Source organism: Asterias amurensis, chromosome 1 (genome assembly GCF_032118995.1).
Source record: "Asterias amurensis chromosome 1, ASM3211899v1".
Classification (NCBI taxonomy): Eukaryota; Metazoa; Echinodermata; class Asteroidea; order Forcipulatida; family Asteriidae; genus Asterias; species Asterias amurensis.
Genome location: NC_092648.1, coordinates 30,484,060 through 30,506,855, shown reverse-complemented (window position 1 = coordinate 30,506,855; position 22,796 = coordinate 30,484,060). Strand labels below are relative to the sequence as shown.

The following is a 22,796-nucleotide window of genomic DNA, read 5'->3' as shown; positions in this document are numbered from 1 at the left end:
TGCAGCATCAGCCAGTGAGGAGGCTAACAGTAGTAGGCAATGTTATTGGAACCCTCATGGACTAAAATTAGATTACACAGGTAGAATTCTGTTTTTCCTCTTCAGCTACCTCTTACCTATCATTTTTATGAGTTGGGCTTACTACAAAATCCAAGCCACTCTCAAGAGAAATGCTCATCAACTCAAACAACAAAATGTACAAGCAGCAGGAAATGAGCTTTTGAGGGCAAGACAGAAAGTGGTCAACATGCTGATGATTGTCATGTGTGCAATGATTGTTTTATGGTCACCATTAAGTATTGTTTCACTCTGCATTTTGAGTTTGTGCAGTTCCAAAACTGCCTACATAATAAACAGATCTTTCATCCTTCTGTACCACATGAATTCTGTAATAAATCCCATCATTTATGTCTTTAAGTACAAAAAGTTTCGCAAAGGACTTCAAGACATGATATGTTGCAGCATTGGTCGAGCTCCGAGGCCAAACCGGATTGCTATGAATGAACATAATGCATAGAGAAGTATCAAAAACCAAGAACAAGAACTCAAGCAAGCGCTGGTAATTTTGTGGCAGATTTGCTTGAATAAAATCCTGCACCAGAAGGTGGTATCCAGGAAAGCAGTGATAAGTCTGGAAGTTGAAAATGATAGAAGCCCGTTCGATAAACTATTAACTATTAGAGGATATGAACAAAGATAGACAGTAAGTTTTAGAGCAATACAAAGTTCTGTGGCGATATTTTGAAGTTCTGAAAAGACCCGACCACCGAGACAAGAATGAATGAGGCTGCAGTTCTATCTTTAACATCTCGGAAGGGAGTAATCTACCCTCAGACATAAATCAACAATATCAGGAACAACGTCAAAAGAGGAAGCAATAAGAAGGAAGATTAACAGAGTTGACAGCATAATAAACAAACTGTCAAAAGAATTGGACTGCAGTATGGATGGGCGCTATATAAATTTCCATTATTAGTATTAGTATTATTATTATTAATAATAAATGGTTAAAATTCATCCCATCTAATGAAAAAGCTTGAAAGCATTAATTGACCGCTATTAGTTTATTAATGTTTTTTTACTGACATTACTCTCACTGCAATTCAGTTAACAAAGAGTCCTCGTATATAGCGCTTTTCAAGCTATTATTCGTAGAATCTAATTTCAAGGCAGTGATGTGAAGAGCAGAGATGCAAAATATGAAGACTCTCAAACAACACCCTGCAGCAGATAACAGACTGTATCCTTTCAAGAAACATCCTCGGACTCTTAGTCTTTCTCCAAGTCATTTATTCCTGACTGATTATAATCCTGCTCTCAGATTCTGATGCTTAGCAACTGGACAGCAACAGCACTTTAGAATAAAAGCAAAAGAAGAAGACTCTCTCAAACAATATTCTGCAGCAGATAACAGACTGTATCCTTTCAAGAAACATCCTCGGATTCTTAGTCTTTCTCCAAGTCATTTATTCCTGACTGATTATTATCCTGGTCTTAGATTCTGATGCTTAGCAACTGGACAGCAACAGCACTTTAGAATAAAGGCAAAAGAAGAATACTCTCAAACAATACTCTGCAGCAGATAACAGACTGTATCCTTTCAAGAAACATCCTCGGACTCACAGTCTTTCTCCAAGTTATTTATTCCTGACTGATTATTATCCTGCTCTCAGATTCTGATGCTTAGCAACTGTACAGCAACAGCACTTTAGAATAAAGGCAAAAGAAGAATACTCTCAAACAATATTCTGCAGCAGATAACAGACTGTATCCTTTCAAGAAACATCCTCGGACTCACAGTCTTTCTCCAAGTTATTTATTTCTGACTGATTATAATCCTGCTCTCAGAATCTGATGCTAAGCAACTGAGCAGCAAAGTCACTTTAGAATAATGGCGAACATTTCTGCAGCAAACGACAGTTTTGATGATTCTTACGACAAGAGCGATTTCAAAGAATTGTTTCGCAAGTTTGGGATGGTTGAAGGTACCATCGGAATGGTTAGCAACACTCTCGCTTGGCTGGTCATCCTTCGCACCAAAAACCTCCACAATATGACTAATTACTTGCTGGCATATCTTGCGGCCATCGATAGTCTATCCTGCTTTTGTATGTTCTTTTATTATGCATTACATGATGAAATCTTCCGCCAATCAACTTTAACTTGGCGGGAGTTTTACTGTCGACTTATCATCAATGTATTTCTACAAGCAGTGATTGCTTCTGTGTCAAGTTATACTCTGTGTGTGGTGACATATGAACGATATATAGGAATTGTGCATCCACTGCATTATCAACAGACAATATCTAAGAGGAAAGTCACAGTGATTGTTTTAATTACATGGTTGATATCACTTCTCATGTCAAGTCCTAGTCTTTTCGTCTTAACAGCCAGTGATGAAGCAAACAATAGGCTATGTTATCGGAACCCTCATGGACGTAAACTCGAGTACACAGCTACTGTTATCTTTATTCTCTTCAGCTACATCTTACCTGTCCTTTTTATGAGTTGGGCTTACTACAAAATCCAAGCCACTCTCAAGAGAAATGCTCATCAACTCAAACAACAAAATGTACAAGCAGCAGGAAATGAGCTTTTGAGGGCAAGACAGAAAGTGGTCAACATGCTGATGATTGTCATGGGTGCAATTATTGTTTGCTGGTCCCCACTCATGATTCAGCTAATACTCTGCAGTTCTAGTTCTTGCCATTCTCAAACTGAATATATATTATCTGAATTTGCCAGTCTTCTGTACTACATGAACTCTGTGATAAATCCCATCATTTATGTCTTTAAGTACAAAAAGTTTCGCAAAGGACTTCAAGACATGATATGTTGCTGCATTGTTCGAGCTCCGAGGCCAAACCGGATTGGGGTTGAGATTGCTATGAATGAACATAATGCGTAGAGGAGTGTCACCAACTAACACCCACAAGAACAAACAAAAACAAATTCTTGTTTTGTATCCTGTGTGTATTTCTCACAGCTGATTTAAGCGAACCGTATCACTGTACTACTAGCCAACAACTCAAATGGAGAAAGACAAGGAAGTAAGTTTCAGTTTTAGAAGAGGAAAGAAAACCCAAGAGACTGTAGTATGAGGAAAAACCCAAGCAGTCAGGTAAGAACTGAAAACCAATACACATTGTGTCCCATGCGTGATTCGGACCGAGGAAAGATACCACTACGTCAACACGACCACTTGTAACTGTAAAATCCACTCTTTGAAATAAACTACCCTCAGACTAAAAAAAAGCAATATCTGAAAACAACGTCAAATGAGGAAGCGGCAAAGGAGGGAGATAAACAGAGTTGTCAACATGATTATCAAACTGTCAAAATAATTGGACTGCAGTAACAATGACATTTTACAATTGTAGGATTTGAAACTTTGCATGGTGGAAATACGATATAGAAAGGTTTGCGATAACACCATGCAATGAGTCTCTCAAAGACGACCAGAGCACACTGATCGAAACGTCGAGTTGAAACCAATGGTTCTTTTCAGAACCACCCCAACTCATTAGAGATAGTCATTACATGGTGTAACCACAAACCTTTCTATAATTTACAATTGATTAAAATTTATCCCATATCTAATGAAAAAGCTTATTCAGGTTGAGTGACAGCGAGTAGTTTATTAATTGTTCATTACTGACGCTACTCTCACTGCCATTCAGTCAACAAAGAGTCCTCTTATATAGCTCTTTTTCAAGTCGTTATCCAAAGAATCAAATTTTTGTGATTTAAAGAGCGGTGATGCAAAGTATAAAGACCCTCAAACAACACTCTGTAGCAGATTACAGACTGTCATTCTTGTGTTTTCATGTTTATACACCAAGATCTAAGTAAATGGTATTTATTTAAGGATTTGGGTATTTTGTTTGCAACACAAAACACAATGTCCGCAGATTTAAATTAAACTTACACCGTTTGAAGATAGTAGAAAGCTTATCTTAAAATTTCACTTGCTGCGGTGCTATAGTTTTTGAAAAATTAGTAAAACAATGTAACAAAAATACATTTTACATGCTAAAATAATTTTTGTCTCACTGAAACAAAAATTATTTTGGTGACTCTTTTACTCATTTCTCAAAAACCAAGCACCACAGCAAGTATTATTTTAAGAGAAGCTTTCTACCATCATTATCTTCAAACTGGGAGTTTAGTGTAAATCTGTGGCCATTGTGTTTCTTGTCCTACAAAAAGTACCCAGACCCTTTAAGTCTGGATCCTTTTACTTCATGAGATAATGGTTTTTTATTTTATTTTAAATATGAACATTTAACTTACGGCTCGACCAGAAGTAAATGTCAAATGGGGTCGCAGCCTATTGACCCCTTGCACGCTCGTCCCACGCAGCGACTGTGCCATGCTCACTATTTTGGTGGTCAATAGGCTTACGTGTAGACGCCGCGTGGCCTAAAATGCGCACTTCACTGAATAATGCACAGAGACATTGACCACCAAAATGGCGCACCAAGATTATTCTGATAATGGCGTCAGGTGAATGGGTCAATTAAGGGTAACCTCTAAACTCAATAGGAAGTAAAAGTCAAATGGGTTCGCAGCCTATGGAAGATTCATGGAATGCTAGGGGGATTTTACATGATGTAAGAATAATTAATGTTCCATGATTTGTTAATAAGATAGATTGTTGTCAAAAATTATATTCAATACCACAACCTTCAAATGTCACATGGAGTCACATTTTATGTAAGATTTGTACAATGCATCAAGACCTTTCATCTGGCTCAACAAACTTTTATAAATCATTGATGGCTCTCTATGTATGAATTTGTAGTACATCATTGTGATTTTTTCTTTATTTTAATGTTATGACATCCATCATTCTTAAAATAAACTGCAGTTTACTCAACTACTATGGAATCTAGGTTCAAGTAAAGTTTCAAGTCAGCATGAGCTTAACGTTTTGCAAAATCTAGAGAAGGCTCAGGGAGAAGAAGTAAGGGGGAACCACTGACCACCCCCAACAGTACAAAAACAATGGTTTTTTCAGCTGTTGGTTGAACACCTCAAAATAAAAGTTGGTTATTTCATAGCCGTTGTTTATTCCTCCCAGCTGCAAGTACAGGAAGACAGCAACCAGCAGTTTATCGTGGAAGAAAAACAAAGATTTATAGAACTTGCGAGAAAAGTCGTTTCTTGAACTCAAAGTTTCAAACTTCCAATATACCCATTGGCAACTTTATCTGGTAACATTTTCGTAAAGGTGGTGATCACATGGAGTTATGGAAAAGATAGTATCACCATAGTGATATAACTATGGTGCACTCAACAGGGCAACTGGTGACCAGAAAAAAATCATTTCCCAATATTTGTATTAATTGTAACTAAGAAAAATCGTCACTGCTTTCTAAGTTCATGATAAGTTACTACCAGAAAAATTAATAAATGAATTAATGAATAAATGAATGAAAGTATGAGTGTGCATTTTTAACTGCATCAACCACCCCCTTGAATTTCCAAACATCAAAAAAGACAAAATCTGGAAAGAGGTCTACAAAGAAAGCAAACAGAGGCTGAGTTTTACCAATACGACTAGTCAACATAAATGGACTGAATTAGTTTACTAAAAACATCACCATGGTTTCTAGGTGAAATTAATCATTTTGACTCAGACAATTTGAATCATTTATCCTTTAAAAAGCACAAAATGAAATGGATTGACATAATGATGCGACGTCCAATCCCATAAATAAATTGATGTTACTACTCTCACTAATTTAACCTCACCACCATTTAGAAAAGAGTCCTCTGAAAAAAACCAATTCATTTGCTGAACAAACAATCACAGAGAACCAGTCAGAGACAATTGTATACAGTACATGGCATTTTGGCTGGTAACCTGTTCTTGCTTAGTGACCAGTAAAAAAAAAACTTGATGTCAACGGGACAAATTTGACTCAATCAATATAATGATGTAAAGTGCAGAGATGAACACTCTCAAACAACACAGATGCTGAAACACCAACTGCAGATTGCGGACTGAATCTTTCTTGTGAATCCTAAGCTGAAAGGCCTCAAACAACACGGATGCTGAAACACCACCTGCAGATTGGGGACTGAATCTTTCTTGTGAATCCTGAGCTAAAAGGCCACTAACAACAGAGACGCTGAAACACCAACTGTAGATTTCGAACTGAATCTTTCTTGTGAATCCTAAGCTGAAAGGCCTTACCCAACACAGACGCTGAAACACCAACTGCAGATTGCAGACTGAATCTTTCTTGTGAATCCTGAGCTAAAAGGCCTCCAACAACACAGACGCTGAAACACCAACTGCAGATTGTGGACTGAATCTTTCTTGTGAATCACTGTCGAGAGTAAGGTGAGCTGAAAGGCCTCAGAGCTCCAGGAGATCATTGGACTAACTTTGTATTTTTCCTTGAGTCATTTATTTATGACAAATATCATCAGGACTTCTGTAATATTAAAAAGTAGTGCTGCTCCTAAACTTCTCCTGCAAAGCAACTCACAATCAAAGGCACTTTGAAATGATGGCAAACAATTCAGCAGCCAACAGTTTTTATTACTATTATGGATTTGACGATTTCAAAAAAAGTGATGAAGTGACAGAACTGTTTGAAAAATTTTCCATGGGTGAAGGTATCGTTGGGATTGCATTCAACACTCTCGCTTGGCTGGTCATCCTTCGCACCAAAAACCTCCACAATTTGACAAACTTCTTGCTGGCATATCTTGCTTTCATCGATAGTTTATCCTGCTTTTCTTTATTCTTTAATATTGCTTCACGTGAAATCTTCCGCCAATCAACTTTAACTTGGCGGGAGTTTTACTGTCGACTGATCTACAGTTTATTTCCACAAACAGTGACTGCTTCTGTGTCAAGTTATACTCTGTGTGTGGTGACATATGAACGGTATATAGGAATTGTGCATCCACTGCATTATCAACAGATGATATCTAAGAGGAAAGTCACAGTGATTGTTTTAACTACATGGTTAATATCACTTCTCACATCAAGTCCTCGCCTTTTTGCATTTTCAGCCAGTGAGGAAACAAACAATAGTCCATGTTATTTGAACCCTCATGGACTAAAATTCGATTACACAGGTAGAATTCTCTTTTTTCTCTTCAGCTACCTCTTACCCATCCTTTTTATGAGTTGGGCTTACTACAAAATCCAGGCCACTCTCAAGAGAAATGCTCATCAACTCAAACAACAAAATGTACAAGCAGCAGGAAATGAGCTTTTGAGGGCAAGACAGAAAGTGGTCAACATGCTGATGATTGTCATGGGAGCAATTATTGTTCTATGGTCCCCAATCATGATCCAGCAAATACTCTGTAGTTTTAGTTATTGCCATTCTCAAACTGGCGGCTTATTATCTGAATTTGCCATTCTTCTTTACTATATGAACTCTGTGATAAATCCCATTATTTATGTCTTTAAGTACAACAAGTTTCGCAAAGGACTTCAAGACATGATATGTTGCTGCATTGGTCGAGCTCCGAGGCCAAACCGGATTGGGGTTGAGATTGCTATGGATGAACATAATGCTTAGAGGAGTATTACAAACCAACACCCACTTCAACAAAACAAACTCAAATTCTTGTTTTGTATCCTGTGTGTATTTCTCACAGCTGATTTAAGCGAACCGTATCACTGTACTACTAGCCAACAACCTAAATGGAGAAAGACAAGGAAGTAAGTTTCAGTTTTAGAAGAGGAAAGAAAACCCAAGAGACTGACAGTCAGGTAAGAACTGAAAACCAATACACATTGTGTCCCATGCGTGATTCGGACCGAGGAAAGATACCACTACGTCAACACGACCACTTGTAACTGTAAAATCCACTCTTTGAAATAAACTACCCTCAGACTAAAAAAAAGCAATATCTCAAAAAACAACGTCAAATGAGGAAGCGGCAAAGGAGGGAGATAAACAGAGTTGTCAACATGATTATCAAACTGTCAAAATAATTGGACTGCAGTAACAATGACAATTTACAATTGTAGGATTTGAAACTTTGCATGGTGGAAATACGATATAGAAAGGTTTGCGATAACACCATGCAATGAGTCTCTCAAAGACGATCAGAGCACACTGATCGAAACGTCGAGTTGAAACCAACGGTTCTTTTCAGAACCACCCCAACTCATTAGAGATAGTCATTACATGGTGTAACCACAAACCTTTCTATATTTTACAATTGATTAAAATTTATCCCATATCTAATGAAAAAGCTTATTCAGGTTGAGTGACAGCGAGTAGTTTATTAATTGTTCATTACTGACGCTACTCTCACTGCCATTCAGTCAACAAAGAGTCCTCTTATATAGCTCTTTTTCAAGTCGTTATCCAAAGAATCAAATTTTTGTGATTTAAAGAGCGGTGATGCAAAATATAAAGACCCTCAAACAACACTCTGTAGCAGATTACAGACTGTCATTCTTGTGTTTTCATGTTTATACACCAAGATCTAAGTAAATGGTATTTATTTAAGGATTTGGGTATTTTGTTTGCAACACAAAACACAATGTCCGTAGATTTAAATTAAACTTACACCGTTTGAAGATAGTAGAAAGCTTATCTTAAAATTTCACTTGCTGCGGTGCTATAGTTTTTGAAAAATTAGTAAAACAATGTCACAAAAATACATTTTACATGCTAAAATAATTTTTGTCTCACTGAAACAAAAATTATTTTGGTGACTCTTTTACTCATGTCTCAAAAACCAAGCACCACAGCAAGTATTATTTTAAGGGAAGCTTTCTACCATCATTATCTTCAAACTGGGAGTTTAGTGTAAATCTGTGGCCATTGTGTTTCTTGTCCTACAAAAAGTACCCAGACCCTTTAAGTCTGGATCCTTTTACTTCATGAGATAATGGTTTTTTATTTTATTTTAAATATGAACATTTAACTTACGGCTCGACCAGAAGTAAATGTCAAATGGGGTCGCAGCCTATTGACCCCTTGCACGCTCGTCCTACGCAGCGACTGTGCCATGCTCACTATTTTGGTGGTCAATAGGCTTACGTGTAGACGCCGCGTGGCCTAAAATGCACACTTCACTGAATAATGCACAGAGACATTGACCACCAAATTGACGCATCCAAGATTATTCTGATAATGGCGTCAGGTGAATTGGGTCAATTAAAGGTAACCTCTAAACTCAATAGGAAGTAAAAGTCAAATGGGTTCGCAGCCTATGGAAGATTCGTAGAATGTTAGGGGCATTTTACATGATGTAAGAATAATTAATGTTCCATGATTTGTTAATAAGATAGATTGTTGTAACAAATTCAAATTCAATGCCATAACCTTCTCACATGGAGTCACATTTTGTGTAAGATTTGTAAAATGCACCAACACCTTTCATATGGTGAAACAATCTTTTATAAATCACTGATGGCTCTCTATGTATGAATTTGTTGTACATTTATTGTTATTTTTTTTTTATTATAATGTTATGACATCCATCATTCAGAAATAAACTGCAGTTTCATCAACTACTATGGAATCTAGGTTCAAGTAAAGTAAAGCTCAGGGAGAAGAAGACGTAGGGAACCACTGACCACCCCCACCCCCGACAGTACAAAAACAATAGTTTTCAATCTCCTAGAGAAGGCTCAGGAAGAAGAAGTCGTGGGGAACTACTGACCACCCCCCCCCCCAACAGTACAAAAACAATAGTTTTCAATCTCTTAGAGAAGGCTCAGGTAGAAGAAGACGTGGGAACCACTGACCACCCCCCCCCCCAACAGTACAAAAACAATAGTTTTCAATCTCCTAGAGAAGGCTCAGGTAGAAGAAGACGAGGGGAACCACTGACCATCCCAACCCCAACAGTACAAAAACGATAGTTTTCAATCTCCTAGAGAAGGCTCAGGGAAAAGAAGACGTGGGGAACCACTGACCACCCCCACCCCCAACAGTACAAAAACAATAGTTTTCAATCTCCTAGAGAAGGCTTAGGTAGAAGAAGACGTGGGGAACCACTGACCACCCCCACCCCCGACAGTACAAAAACAATAGTTTTCAATCTCCTAGAGAAGGCTCAGGGAGAAGAAGACGATGGGAACCACTGACCACCCCACCCCCAAAGGTACAAAAACAATAGTTTTCAATCTCCTAGAGAAGGCTCAGGTAGAAGAAGACGAGGGGAACCACTGACCATCCCAACCCCAACAGTACAAAAACGATAGTTTTCAATCTCCTAGAGAAGGCTCAGGGAAAAGAAGACGTGGGGAACCACTGACCACCCCCACCCCCAACAGTACAAAACAATAGTTTTCAATCTCCTAGAGAAGGCTCAGGGAGAAGAAGACAAGGGGAACCACTGACCACCCCCACCCCCAACGGTACAAAACAATAGTTTTCAATCTCCTAGAGAAGGCTCAGGTAGAAGAAGACGTGGGGAACCACTGACCACCCCACCCACAACAGTACAAAAACAATAGTTTTCAATCTCCTAGAGAAGGCTCAGGTAGAAGAAGACGTTGGGAACCACTGACCACCCCACCCCCAACGGTACAAAAACAATAGTTTTCAATCTCCTAGAGAAGGCTCAGGGAAAAGAAGACGTGGGGAACCACTGACCACCCCCACCCCCAACAGTACAAAAACAATAGCTTTCAATCTCCTAGAGAAGGCTCAGGTAGAAGAAGACGTAGGGAACCACTGACCACCCCACCCACAACAGTACAAAAACAATAGTTTTCAATCTCCTAGAGAAGGCTCAGGGAGAAGAAGACGTTGGGAACCACTGACCACCCCACCCCCAACGGTACAAAAACAATAGTTTTCAATCTCCTAGAGAAGGCTCAGGAAGAAGAAGACGTGGGGAACCACTGACCACCCCCCCCCCCCCAACAGTACAAAAACAATAGTTTTCAATCTCCTAGAGAAGGCTCAGGTAGAAGAAGACGAGGGGAACCACTGACCATCCCAACCCCAACAGTACAAAAACGATAGTTTTCAATCTCCTAGAGAAGGCTCAGGGAAAAGAAGACGTGGGGAACCACTGACCACCCCCAACAGTACAAAAACAATAGTTTTCAATCTCCTAGAGAAGGCTCAGGTAGAAGAAGACGTGGGGAACCACTGACCACCCCACCCACAACAGTACAAAAACAATAGTTTTCAATCTCCTAGAGAAGGCTCAGGGAGAAGAAGACGTTGGGAACCACTGACCACCCCACCCCCAAAGGTACAAAAACAATAGTTTTCAATCTCCTAGAGAAGGCTCAGGGAGAAGAAGACGTGGGGAACCACTGACCACCCCCACCCCCAACGGTACAAAAACAATAGTTTTCAATCTCCTAGAGAAGGCTCAAGTAGAAGAAGACGTGGGGAACCACTGACCACCCCCACCCCCAATGGTACAAAAACAATAGTTTTTCAGCTGTTGGCTGAACACCTAAAAACTAAATGTTAAAATTCGCTTCTTGAAATCAAAGTTTCAAACTTCTAATATACCCATTGGCAACTTTATCTGGTAATATTTTCGTAAAGGTGGTGATCACATGGAGTTATGGAAAAGATAGTGTCGCCCTAGTGATATAACTATGGAGCAATCAACAGGGCGACTGGTGACCAGAAAACATTAATTTCTCAATATTTGTATTAATAGTAACTAAGAAAAATCGTCACTGCTTTCTTAGTTCATGAATTTTACTGCCAGAAAAATTAATAAATGAATTAATGAATAAATGAATGAAAGAATGAGTGTGCATTTTTAACTGCATCAACCACCCTCTTGAATTTCCAAACATCAAAAAAGACAAAATCTGGAAAGAGGTCTACAAAGAAAGCAAACAGAGGCTGAGTTTTACCAATACGATAAGTCAACATGAATGGACTGAATTAATTTACTGAAAACATCACCATGGTTTCTAGATAATTTTTATTTATTTTGACTCTTATCATTTAAAAAGCACAAAATATAATGGATTGACATAGTGGCGTGACTTCCAATCCCATAAATAAATTAATGTTACTACTCTCACTAATTTAACCTCACCACCATTTAGAAAAGAGTCCTCTGAAAAAAACCAATTCATTTGCTGAACAAACAATCACAGAGAACCAGTCAGAGACAATTGTATACAGTACATGGCATTTTGGCTGGTAACCTGTTCTTGCTTAGTGACCAGTAAAAAAAAAACTTGATGTCAACGGGACAAATTTGACTCAATCAATATAATGATGTAAAGTGCAGAGATGAACACTCTCAAACAACACAGATGCTGAAACACCAACTGCAGATTGCTGACTGAATCTTTCTTGTGAATCCTGAGCTGAAAGGCCTCAAACAACAGAGACGCTGAAACACCAACTGCAGATTGCGAACTAAATCTTTCTTGTGAATCCTGAGCTGAAAGGCCTCAAACAACACAGATGCTGAAACACCAACTGTAGATTGCGGACTGAATCTTTCTTGTATACCCTGAGCTGAAAGGCCTCAAACAACAGAGACGCTGAAACACCAACTGTAGATTGCGGACTGAATCTTTCTTGTGAATCCTGCGCTGAAAGGACTCTGACAACAGAGACGCTGAAACACCAACTGCAGATTGCGAATTGAATTTTTCTTGTGAATCACTGAAGAGAGTAAGGTGAGCTGAAAGGCCTCAGAGCTACAGGAGATCATTGGACTAACTTTGCACTTTTCCTCTAGTCATTTATTTATGACAAATAGCAACTCACCATCAAAGGCACTTTGAAATGATGGCAAACAATTCAGCAGCCAACAGTTTTTATTACTATTACGGATTTGACGATTTCACAAGAATTGATGAAGTGACAGAACTATTTGAAAAGTTTTCCATGGTTGAAGGTATCGTTGGGATTGCATTCAACACTCTCGCTTGGCTGGTCATCCTTTGCACCAAAAACCTCCACAATATGACAAACTACTTGCTGGCATATCTTGCCGTCATGGATAGTTTATCCTGCTTTTCTTTGTTCTTTAATATTGCTTCACGTGAAATCTTCCGCCAATCAACTTTAACTTGGCGGGAGTTTTACTGTCGACTTATCTACAATTTATTTCCACAAACAGTGACTGCTTCTGTTTCAAGTTATACTCTGTGTGTGGTGACATATGAACGATATATAGGAATTGTGCATCCACTGCATTATCAACAGATGATATCTAAGAAGAAAGTCACAGTGATTGTTTTAATTACATGGTTAATATCACTTCTCACATCAAGTCCTCGCCTTTTTGCATTTTCAGCCAGTGAGGAAACAAACAATAGTCCATGTTATTGGAACCCTCATGAACAAATATTAAACACCACAAGTAGTATTCTGTTTTTCCTCTTCAGTTACCTAATACCTATCATTTTTATGAGTTGGGCTTACTACAAAATCCAGGCTACTCTCAAGAGAAATGCTCATCAACTCAAACAACAAAATGTACAAGCAGCAGGAAATGAGCTTTTGAGGGCAAGACAGAAAGTGGTCAACATGCTGATGATTGTCATGTGTGCAATGATTGTTTTCTGGTCACCACTTGCTCTGTGGGAAATGCTGTGCTTTTCAGATTCTGAAACTGCCTACAAACTTTCTGGATCTTTCGTTTTGCTTTACTACATGAACTCTGTGATAAATCCCATCATTTATGTCTTTAAGTACAAAAAGTTTCGCAAAGGACTTCAAGACATGATATGTTGCTGCATTGGTCGAGCTCCGAGGCCAAACCGGATTGGGGTTGAGATTGCTATGGATGAACATAATGTATAGAGAAGTATCACCAGCCAACCACCACAAGAAAAAGGAAAAAAATTCACTCTGGTTATTTTGTACAAGATTTTCTTGAATAAAATCCTGTACCAGAAAATGGTATCCAGGAAAGCAGTGAAAAGTCTGGAAGTTGAAAATGATAGAAGCCAGTTTGATAGATTGTTAACTATTACAGGATATGAACAAAGATAAACAGTAAGTTTTAAAGCGACACAAAAATCTGAAGAGACCAGATTGTTTAAAATATTGACCTTTCCCTTAGTTATTAGGGTCCAAGTGTTACCTTCAGCTAAGACAACTGATTTCCGATGCCACAGAGAAACTATTTAATGAGCGTAAACAAACTTTCTTTCTAGTTTCATTAACTTCATGGAAATAATTATTTTGTGCCACTTTAGAAAGAAGGTACCACACTGGGTTTACTCTTATGCAAAACGTTGGGTAAACGTTCAATCATCTCTGTATCAGTTTAAATTTGATTGAACTTTAAACCAAACAAATTAAAGCATTTTTCTCAATGATGAACATGCTATACGACCTGGCAGAATGATAGCTTCTTAAACAAATGGCACAAAATATTTTTGTGGGACAAATGAAAAGAGGTCACTGGTTAGTTTGAGCTTTTTGTTGTGTGTACAATTTTTCTAATGTGAACAAAGACAGATCACACACTCAGGTTTTCTGTTTATGAACAATTGGCGCATCTCAAAACTCCTTATTAGTCTGAACAAATACAAAGTGCATGTACAGATTCTTATTTCATGTTATTTATTCTGATTGTAAAGCCAATGATTCTCAGACTAAGAACGTTGACTAAGAACCCAATAAGCGTTTTTGAGGTATGGCGGATGTGATACGCGCGCGTCACACGCCGCGACTGATGCCAGGCTCACCATGTTGGTGGTCATTAGGTTTACGTGTAAACGCTGCGTCGCCTAAAATGCGCACTTCACTGAAAAGGCTTATGGAGAGAAGACAAGGAAGGAAGTTTCAGTTTTAGATGTGGGAGGAAAACCCCCCATAAAGTGTTTCCAGGGACAGAACACTAGTCATGTAAGCACTATTAACACCCCCCTACAAGTTGTGCCCCGGCATGATTCAAACCGGGGTCCTCTAGAGGTGGAAGGCAAGGAAAGATACCAAGTGGCATTCGGGTTGACATAGTACTACATCAACCCATCTGTCGAGATAAAAAGGATGAATGACAGTGCATAATGGAATAATCTACCCTCAGACAAAAAAAAAAAAAGAAGCAATATCCGCAACAAAGTCAAAAGTAAAAGTGGTAATAAGAAGGAAGATAAACAGAGTTGTCAGCTTGATTAACAAACTGTCAAAATAATTGGACTGCAGTAACAATAAGATTGTACAATTGGTTAAAATTTATCCAATGTCTAATAAAAAAAAGCTTATTAAGACTGAGTGACAGCGAGTAGTTTATTAATCGTTCATTACTGACGCTACTCTCACTGCCATTCAGTCAACAAAGAGTCCTCTTATATAGCTCTTTTCGAGCCATTATCCCAAGAATCTAATTTTGTGATTTAAAGAGCGGTGATGAAAAACACGAACACTCTCAACCAACACTCTGCAGCAGATTACAGACTTTACTCTTCAAGAAAAAGAAACATCTTCGGACTCACTCTTTCTTCAAGTCATTTATTTCTGACCGATAATAATCCTGCTCTCAGATTCTGAAGTATAGCAACTGAGCAGCAAAGGCGCTTCAGAATAATGGCAAACATTTTCTCAGCAAACGGCAGTTCTGATGGTTCTTACGACAAGAGCGATTTCAAAGAATTGTTTCGCAAGTTTGGGATGGCTGAAGGTATCGTTGGGATTGCATGCAACACTCTCGCTTGGCTGGTCATCCTTCGCACTAAAAACCTCCACAATATGACAAACTACTTGCTGGCATATCTTGCTATCATCGATACTTTATCCTGCTTTTTTATGTTCTTTTATTATGCCACACATGAAATCTTCCACCAATCAACTTTAACTTGGCGGGAATTTTACTGTCGACTTATCTACAATGTATTTCCACAAACAGTGACTGCTTCTGCTTCAAGTTATACTCTGTGTGTGGTGACATATGAACGATATATAGGAATTGTGCATCCACTGCATTATCAACAGATGATATCTAAGAGGAAAGTCACAGTATTTGTTTTAATTACATGGTTGATATCACTTCTCATGTCAAGTCCTCGTCTTTTCGCCTTATCAGCCAGTGATGAAGCAAACAATAGGCCATGTTATCGGAACCCTCATGGACGTAAATTAGAGTACACAGCTACTGTTATCTTTATTCTCTTCAGCTTCATCTTACCTGTCCTTTTTATGAGTTGGGCTTACTACAAAATCCAGGCCACTCTCAAGAGAAATGCTCATCAACTCAAACAACAAAATGTACAAGCAGCAGGAAATGAGCTTTTGAGGGCAAGACAGAAAGTGGTCAACATGCTGATGATTGTCATGGGTGCAATTATTGTTTGCTGGTCGCCATTTTTTCTCCAGAAAATACTCTGCGTTTCGAAATGGTGCGATTCTGAAACTGCTTACAAATTATCTAGATCCTTAACTCTTCTGTACTACATGAACTCTGTGATAAATCCCATCATTTATGTCTTTAAGTACAACAAGTTTCGCAAAGGACTTCAAGACATGATATGTTGCTGCATTGGTGGAGCTCCGAGGCCAAATCGGATTGGGGTTGAGATTGCTATGGATGAACATAATGCATAGAGGAGTCTCACCAACCAACACCCACTAGAACAAAACAAACTAACGCTGGCCATTTTGTATCCTATGTTCATTTCTCACAACAAGTTTGCCAACTGCTTGAACAGATGTTCATGTTAAATCTTAAAAACAGCGGCGCCATTTATTTTTTTGGCCAGGCAATGACCACGAGACAAGGTTTACTTTACAGCGAGACATTCTTAACTTACCACAAGCAATGTTCAGTTACTGCAGGACAAGTTTTGTTTACCACAAGACATTTTTCACTAACCATAAGACTTGTATTCAAAGACCTTATCAGAACAATGTTCACTTACTGCGAAACTTTAACTTACCACAAGACAATGTTTACTTACCGCTTTGGTAAGTTATAAAAGTGTCACACATAGATTAGTTGTAGGTTATTGTTAAAGCAAATTTGTGTCATCTTCCATCATCAAATTATATTTTGCTCATGAGATGTCACATGTAAATATTCTGATTTTTAGCCAATTTGATTTTTAGCCAATTTGACAAAGAAAAAATCCCAGATTTCTATTTTAAATACGTGTGTAGACTTGAGAAAGTAACAAGCTTTCAAGGGTAGTTTAGTTGTTTGAAACTAAAAATGAACAACATGTTTGGTCAGAATACCAGCATTAATTCAAGTCCATGGTACAAACAAATTTGCATGTTGTATTTTGTGCATTGTTCATTGCATATAAGGTAAATGTTTTGTATGTTTTTCGTTTTGAAACAGCATCACCTGACAAAATTAGTTTAGAGGAAAAGTTCTAATAGACAAAGAATTCAAAAACCTGTTTTGGGTGAAAACCAGGACATGCAACTTTGAATTACCAGAAGCAATAAATCTCAGTTGACAATTTCACCAAGGCAAGTCAGCATGCTCAGTGACATACCAATGTTCACATGTGACAAACAAATCAATTTTAAGCTTTGAGTAAAAACTTGGCGACAAACTTTGATGGTTTAAACTTGATGTTAGTACTCTTCATCCCATAACATTGGAGACAAATATAATTTCATAATTGTAGCTGTGTAATTAACAACAAACCTTGTCCATGTAGCCCATGTGATTTTATCGGTCGTTGCAGTGTCTGTGACTGGCTTCCCTTTTGGTACTTCATAGAGTAGTCTCTTGTATGCTCCAGTACCGACCTTAAAAAAGAACCGACATAAACATCTAATGGTTATTCATAATTATTTTATTTGTTTATTCGTATACAAATTCTTTCATAACCAGGCACCAGAGTATTTTAATGAGTGTCTTGAGTTGTATAGGCCTTGGCGTAAAAATCTTTGCTCCAATGCAGATCCATCTCGGCTAACTTTTCCCATGACCCGTAGTAAAGCAGGAAATGGTATATTCACTGTTACAGCAGCTAAGGAGTGGAATGAACTTCCCTCCTATATTAAATCTGTTTTGTCAGTGGATGTGTTAAGATAAGAAGATCTTCAAAACATACCTCTTTCCTAATTGATGTATTATTGCTGTTTTGTTTATGATATACACTATTGTAATTGCTGTGATATAGTTATACATGTACTTTGTATAGCATACTTAAATAAGGGAATCAATGTGTGGTGAAGAGGTTTTCAACTAGTGGTTTAGTCCCAACGAGGCCTGGTTCTTCAAGAAACAGGCCTCGGCGGGTTTAAACCACTAGTTGAAAACCGATTCAATTGACTTTGATTCCCATTCATAACTATCTTTTCGGTCAAAAACATCATCACTTTTAGGTAAAAAGGTAAAATAAATGCAAAAGTTATAAATGTTAAATGATTTCTTTCAACACAACACCCCTCCAGCTATGAAATGGTAAAGCCCTCTGCCGCCCTCGGGTAAACAACTCCTTATAAGGGTATGCTGTGCGCGTCGCGCGTATCGCGCAACTGATTCAGCCGTTACTCTCGACCAAAAGGAATGAAGAAACTGTCTTATAAGAACAGGTGCAAGGTCGCGTGTCACGCCCATGAATTAACATTTTTTACCGGTCATAACAAACGGTTTATACACACCCACGTGTTGCGCTCTCCACCAACAGGAATAGCGAAACAGGTATTAACAACAACAACGCCGACGCCGACGCCGACGACGACGACGACGACGACGACGACGATTGGCATCAGTTGAAATGTGCTCAACTCCTGCGAAACATTGGCTACAAAAACAGCCATGTGACGTCAAAATCCAAATCGCGTTCGTATGAACCGGGCTTAAGTTTACTTATGAAGCAACCTTCGTTTCAGTACCAGAAATGTTTACCAATGATAAGAGACCTGATGCATTGACGTCATTTAGAGGCCATCTTAGTGGAAAAACGGTGACGAAACAATCGAAACACACAGATTTGTACGCGCGGCGCACAGGATTGGCCAATGAACAACCTCCTTTTGACCTGTAGGTGAGGGCGCCCTACTGAAATGACGTCATGTGCATAAGGTCTATAACAATAATAAGCGAGGGGGGTCTATTCTTTTACCTGTATGTATCTACAGTCAGCAGAGAAGTCCAATTGGAACACAAAGCTTGGGATGCCTCGGCACATTCCTACTCTGCTGAGGGAAGGACCTTGGGTCAGATCATAGAAATCTACGCAGCCATCCTCTGAACCGACGGCCAGGTACTTGGCATCGGGGCTGAACCTGGAATAAAATTATACTTGTTATGAATGATTTCAACTTGTGATAAATGATTTTAACTAGTTACCAATGATTTCAACTAGCAATATTTCATTTCAATTAGTTGAAGATTCTAGGTAAATTCTGCCTACACATTTTTAATAGAATTTTCAACTTTAACTAATTTTACAAAATTATTAAGGTAAAGGAGGATATAATAATAATAATAATAATAATATTATAATAACAACTGCATTTTTGTAGCACATAACACCTCAAAAAGAAAGTCTTGAAAGCGCTCAGAGGAACAAAAGACAAATTACGTATACGATAAGTTAAATATAATGATTAGGGTAGATGGCCTTAGCTTTCGATCCAATCCGGACCTTCTTCAGAGGCATAATACAAGTACAAAAAAACAAAAACATATCCATTTATAGAAAGAAGAGAGGGGGGATAGGGATTAAGGAAAGGATCCAGAAAGAAGCGGGACAATAACAGCCAATCAAAGTTTCTATTTCAGAAACAATATTGGTGGCTATGAACCAATAGGAGTGAAGTGGCGAGGACAAAGGATGTTTAGAATGAAAGGATGGGTAACTTGACCATAAAAGTGGTAAATGTATTGTTCGACAACAATGCAACAAAGATGAGTAGAATAGATAGAAAAGAGACTCTAGCCACTGATACTCCCTGGAGTCAATCTACTATCTGCAGATTTGAATTTCTACGTATCTAATCAAAACAAAAGTTTAAAAGCTGTTTTCAAAATAGCAATGTTTAGAACAAACCCTTAAGTGCATGACCTCATTGCAATGTAAAAATAGTGATCAACATTTGCCAATGCCAGTTTCCTAAACATGTTGTCTTTTCACATCGTCACGTCAGTGCAAAAATGTTGCATCATGCACAAAAATCCTCCATACAAAAAAAACTTATGTGTATCTCGGCGCCACTTGTTTTGTTGGTGCATCCGGGCTATTTTAAGCAAGAATTTCAACTCGTGCATAATGAACGCTTATTTAGGATATGCAATGTTTTTGCACCGACACAACAAGATATTCTCTTTTTTTTTTTTACGCTACCTCAGATCTGTAATAGCCTTATTACGCTCTCTCTTCTTGGCCCAAGTGTTCATGGTTGCTACGGTGAGTAGGCGGAATTCTCCGTTCTTCAAGCCAACACCAAGGGTTTCCCCATCGGGACTGTAGGTAATAGACCGGGCGGAGGATCCCATGCTTACTTTGGTTACCATCGCCTTTAAACGAAAAATGTGAAAAAAATATAGAATTAGTAATGTTTTCCATTTTATCTGAGTTCTCACTGGCCATACCTGCACCGATCTTCAAGATAACTCTCTCTGTCTGAAAGAAACAGTATTTATTCTAACCCCAAACCACTGTTGTTATTTTGAGTGCTGCAATTGCAAATAAGCCTGAAGCTGAAAGTGAGAAAACAATACATAATTTAAAAGTTTTCACTGAAACTTTAACCACTGAAATGTTCACATGTTGGTTGTGGGGGATGTTCCTTGAAACTATAGAGAGTTGGAATCAGTTTTATACTCTTCCAATAAAACCATTATTTACTATGTTTTCCAGCAGCAGGAGTGTTCCTAACAGAAACAGGTACATAAATGAAATGGTTTCTTTCTAGGTTTAGTAATAACAATAACAATATTGGTTTCTTATTTTATGGTGCTCAAATCCATCACCTAATGTCACTCGTTGCGCTCCAAACTGGTGAATCGACCAATTGTTTCATCCCTTAACCATCTCAGCTCCATTGGGAGTATACAGCCTGTGCAACAAATATGCGCACCTTCTAAATCACTCACATAACCATCTATGCCCTCAAAGGTACCCATTTATCCCCGGGTGAAGAGAAGCAATTACAGTGAAGTGTCTTTCTCAAGGACACCAAGCATCATGACCAGGATTCAAACCCAAATCCAGATGACTGAAGCCCAGTTCGTACTTCCTGCGAATGCGACACAAATTTTGACATCACAAATTTGTGTGAAAAAAATTCACAACAGTTGAACTCCTGTGAAACATTCGCTGCGAAAACAGCCATGGGACGTCAAAATTCGCATTCGCATTCGCATTCGCAGTAAGTATGAACCAGGCTTCAGCCACCAGAACTTGAAACTGATTACTCGGCCAAAAAACGCCACAAAACCCCTTACTACCATCCATAATCACCTACCATCTTCTGTACATCCCATATCCTTATTGTGCCATCGTCACTAGCCGATGCAAACACCTCCTTGGAGGGGTGGGTAGCCAGTCCCCAGATCTCTCCCTCACCATGACCCTGTACCAGCATCGTCACCTGTCCGTTCTTCTCTCCAATCTCAATGATCTCACTGTCTTTGGTACCCACTAAGATCTTTCCCTGAGGGGGGGGGGGGACACCAAACAAAATAATAGAGTTACATCTTCATCAAGAAATGGGGCTTTCTGAACGACCACGATGATCCTTACCTATAATGATTAATAAGCTAACAACAGGTGGGAATGATACATGTAAGAACTAAGCAATCAGCAAACAAGCAAAGAAACAACAACAAAGTTTATTGTTTTGAAGCAGAAGAAAGTTGTCTGGAAAGCCGAGTCTTGGAAGCAATCTTGATATGTTTATACCCAATGGAATGTCACATGTGAAAGTCACTAACACTCAACCCTCTACCAGTGTTTAGAATTGCAAAAAATAGTTAATGGCCTGACGTTTCGACCCTAGCAGATCGTCAGGCCATTAACTATTGTTTGCATTTATACCATAGGTCATTTTGGTTGGTAAGCAGTTTGCAACAGCTAATTCTATTTTTCCCAATCTTTATAATCATATCCCACTAACCTTGCACCTGCAGACCGATTTGACAACATCGATGGAACTGCCGGTACCCAGCTGAAAGGCTCGACATCGCTTCATCTCTTGGTCCCAGAGCTTCACAGGTCCACTGTCTTTATTCTTGGACCTGTCATTCAAGGAGTGTCCAATAAATAGCATCGGAGGAAAACTTTCAGACTCTAAAATATCTTATTTGTGTCTCCGAGGTGAGTCAGTCTTTTAACCATTTAGAGACCAGTTATTTCTGTAAAATTATCACCATGAGGCCAGTTATGACTAATATTGTTGGGGTATTAAAGGGAAGGTACATGTTTGGTAATTACTCAAAACAAATATTAACTTAAAAACTAGCTTGGTTACTAGCATTGGAGAGCTGTTGATAGTAAAACATTGTGGGAAACGACTCCCTCTGAAGTAACATAGTTTTTGAGAAAGAGGTAATTTCTCACTAAAAATAATAAAAGACTTCTAGTTAGAAGTCTTTTATTCCTACCTGAAAGCACACATTCATCCAGCAAGGGTGTGTTTTCTTTCATCATTTTCTTCCAACTCAGATGACCAATTGAGCCCAAATGTTCACAGGCTTGTTATGTCATGCTTATGATGAGATAAACCAAATGAGAACACTGACCTTTGACGATTACCAATAGTGTACCTTCCCTTTAACACAATTTTCTTTGGAAAACTATTGCGAATTTGGTTTTAGGGCTACAATTTGAATAGTAAGACAGAAAATTTAGTTTTTAAAAATATATATTTTAATTAATAAATGTTAAAATTTTGATGTGTTTGTAGTTGCTGGGCACCTCTGAAAAATAGTGTTTTACTGAGAGG

General features: G+C 38.5%; 1 protein-coding gene across 1 annotated transcript in view; it reads right to left on the bottom strand.

Moving 5' to 3' along the window:
- LOC139936471 (echinoderm microtubule-associated protein-like 6) overlaps positions 1-22,796 on the bottom strand; it is a 74,761-nt gene that overhangs the window by 17,097 nt on the left and 34,868 nt on the right. Inside the window, exons 28-32 of the mRNA XM_071931285.1 lie at positions 21,969-22,089; positions 21,318-21,506; positions 20,195-20,367; positions 18,971-19,133; positions 17,542-17,645 (exon numbers count right to left, since the gene is read on the bottom strand). Coding sequence (XP_071787386.1) covers positions 17,542-17,645; positions 18,971-19,133; positions 20,195-20,367; positions 21,318-21,506; positions 21,969-22,089 — 750 coding nt within the window. The remainder of the gene's footprint in view (positions 1-17,541; positions 17,646-18,970; positions 19,134-20,194; positions 20,368-21,317; positions 21,507-21,968; positions 22,090-22,796) is intronic.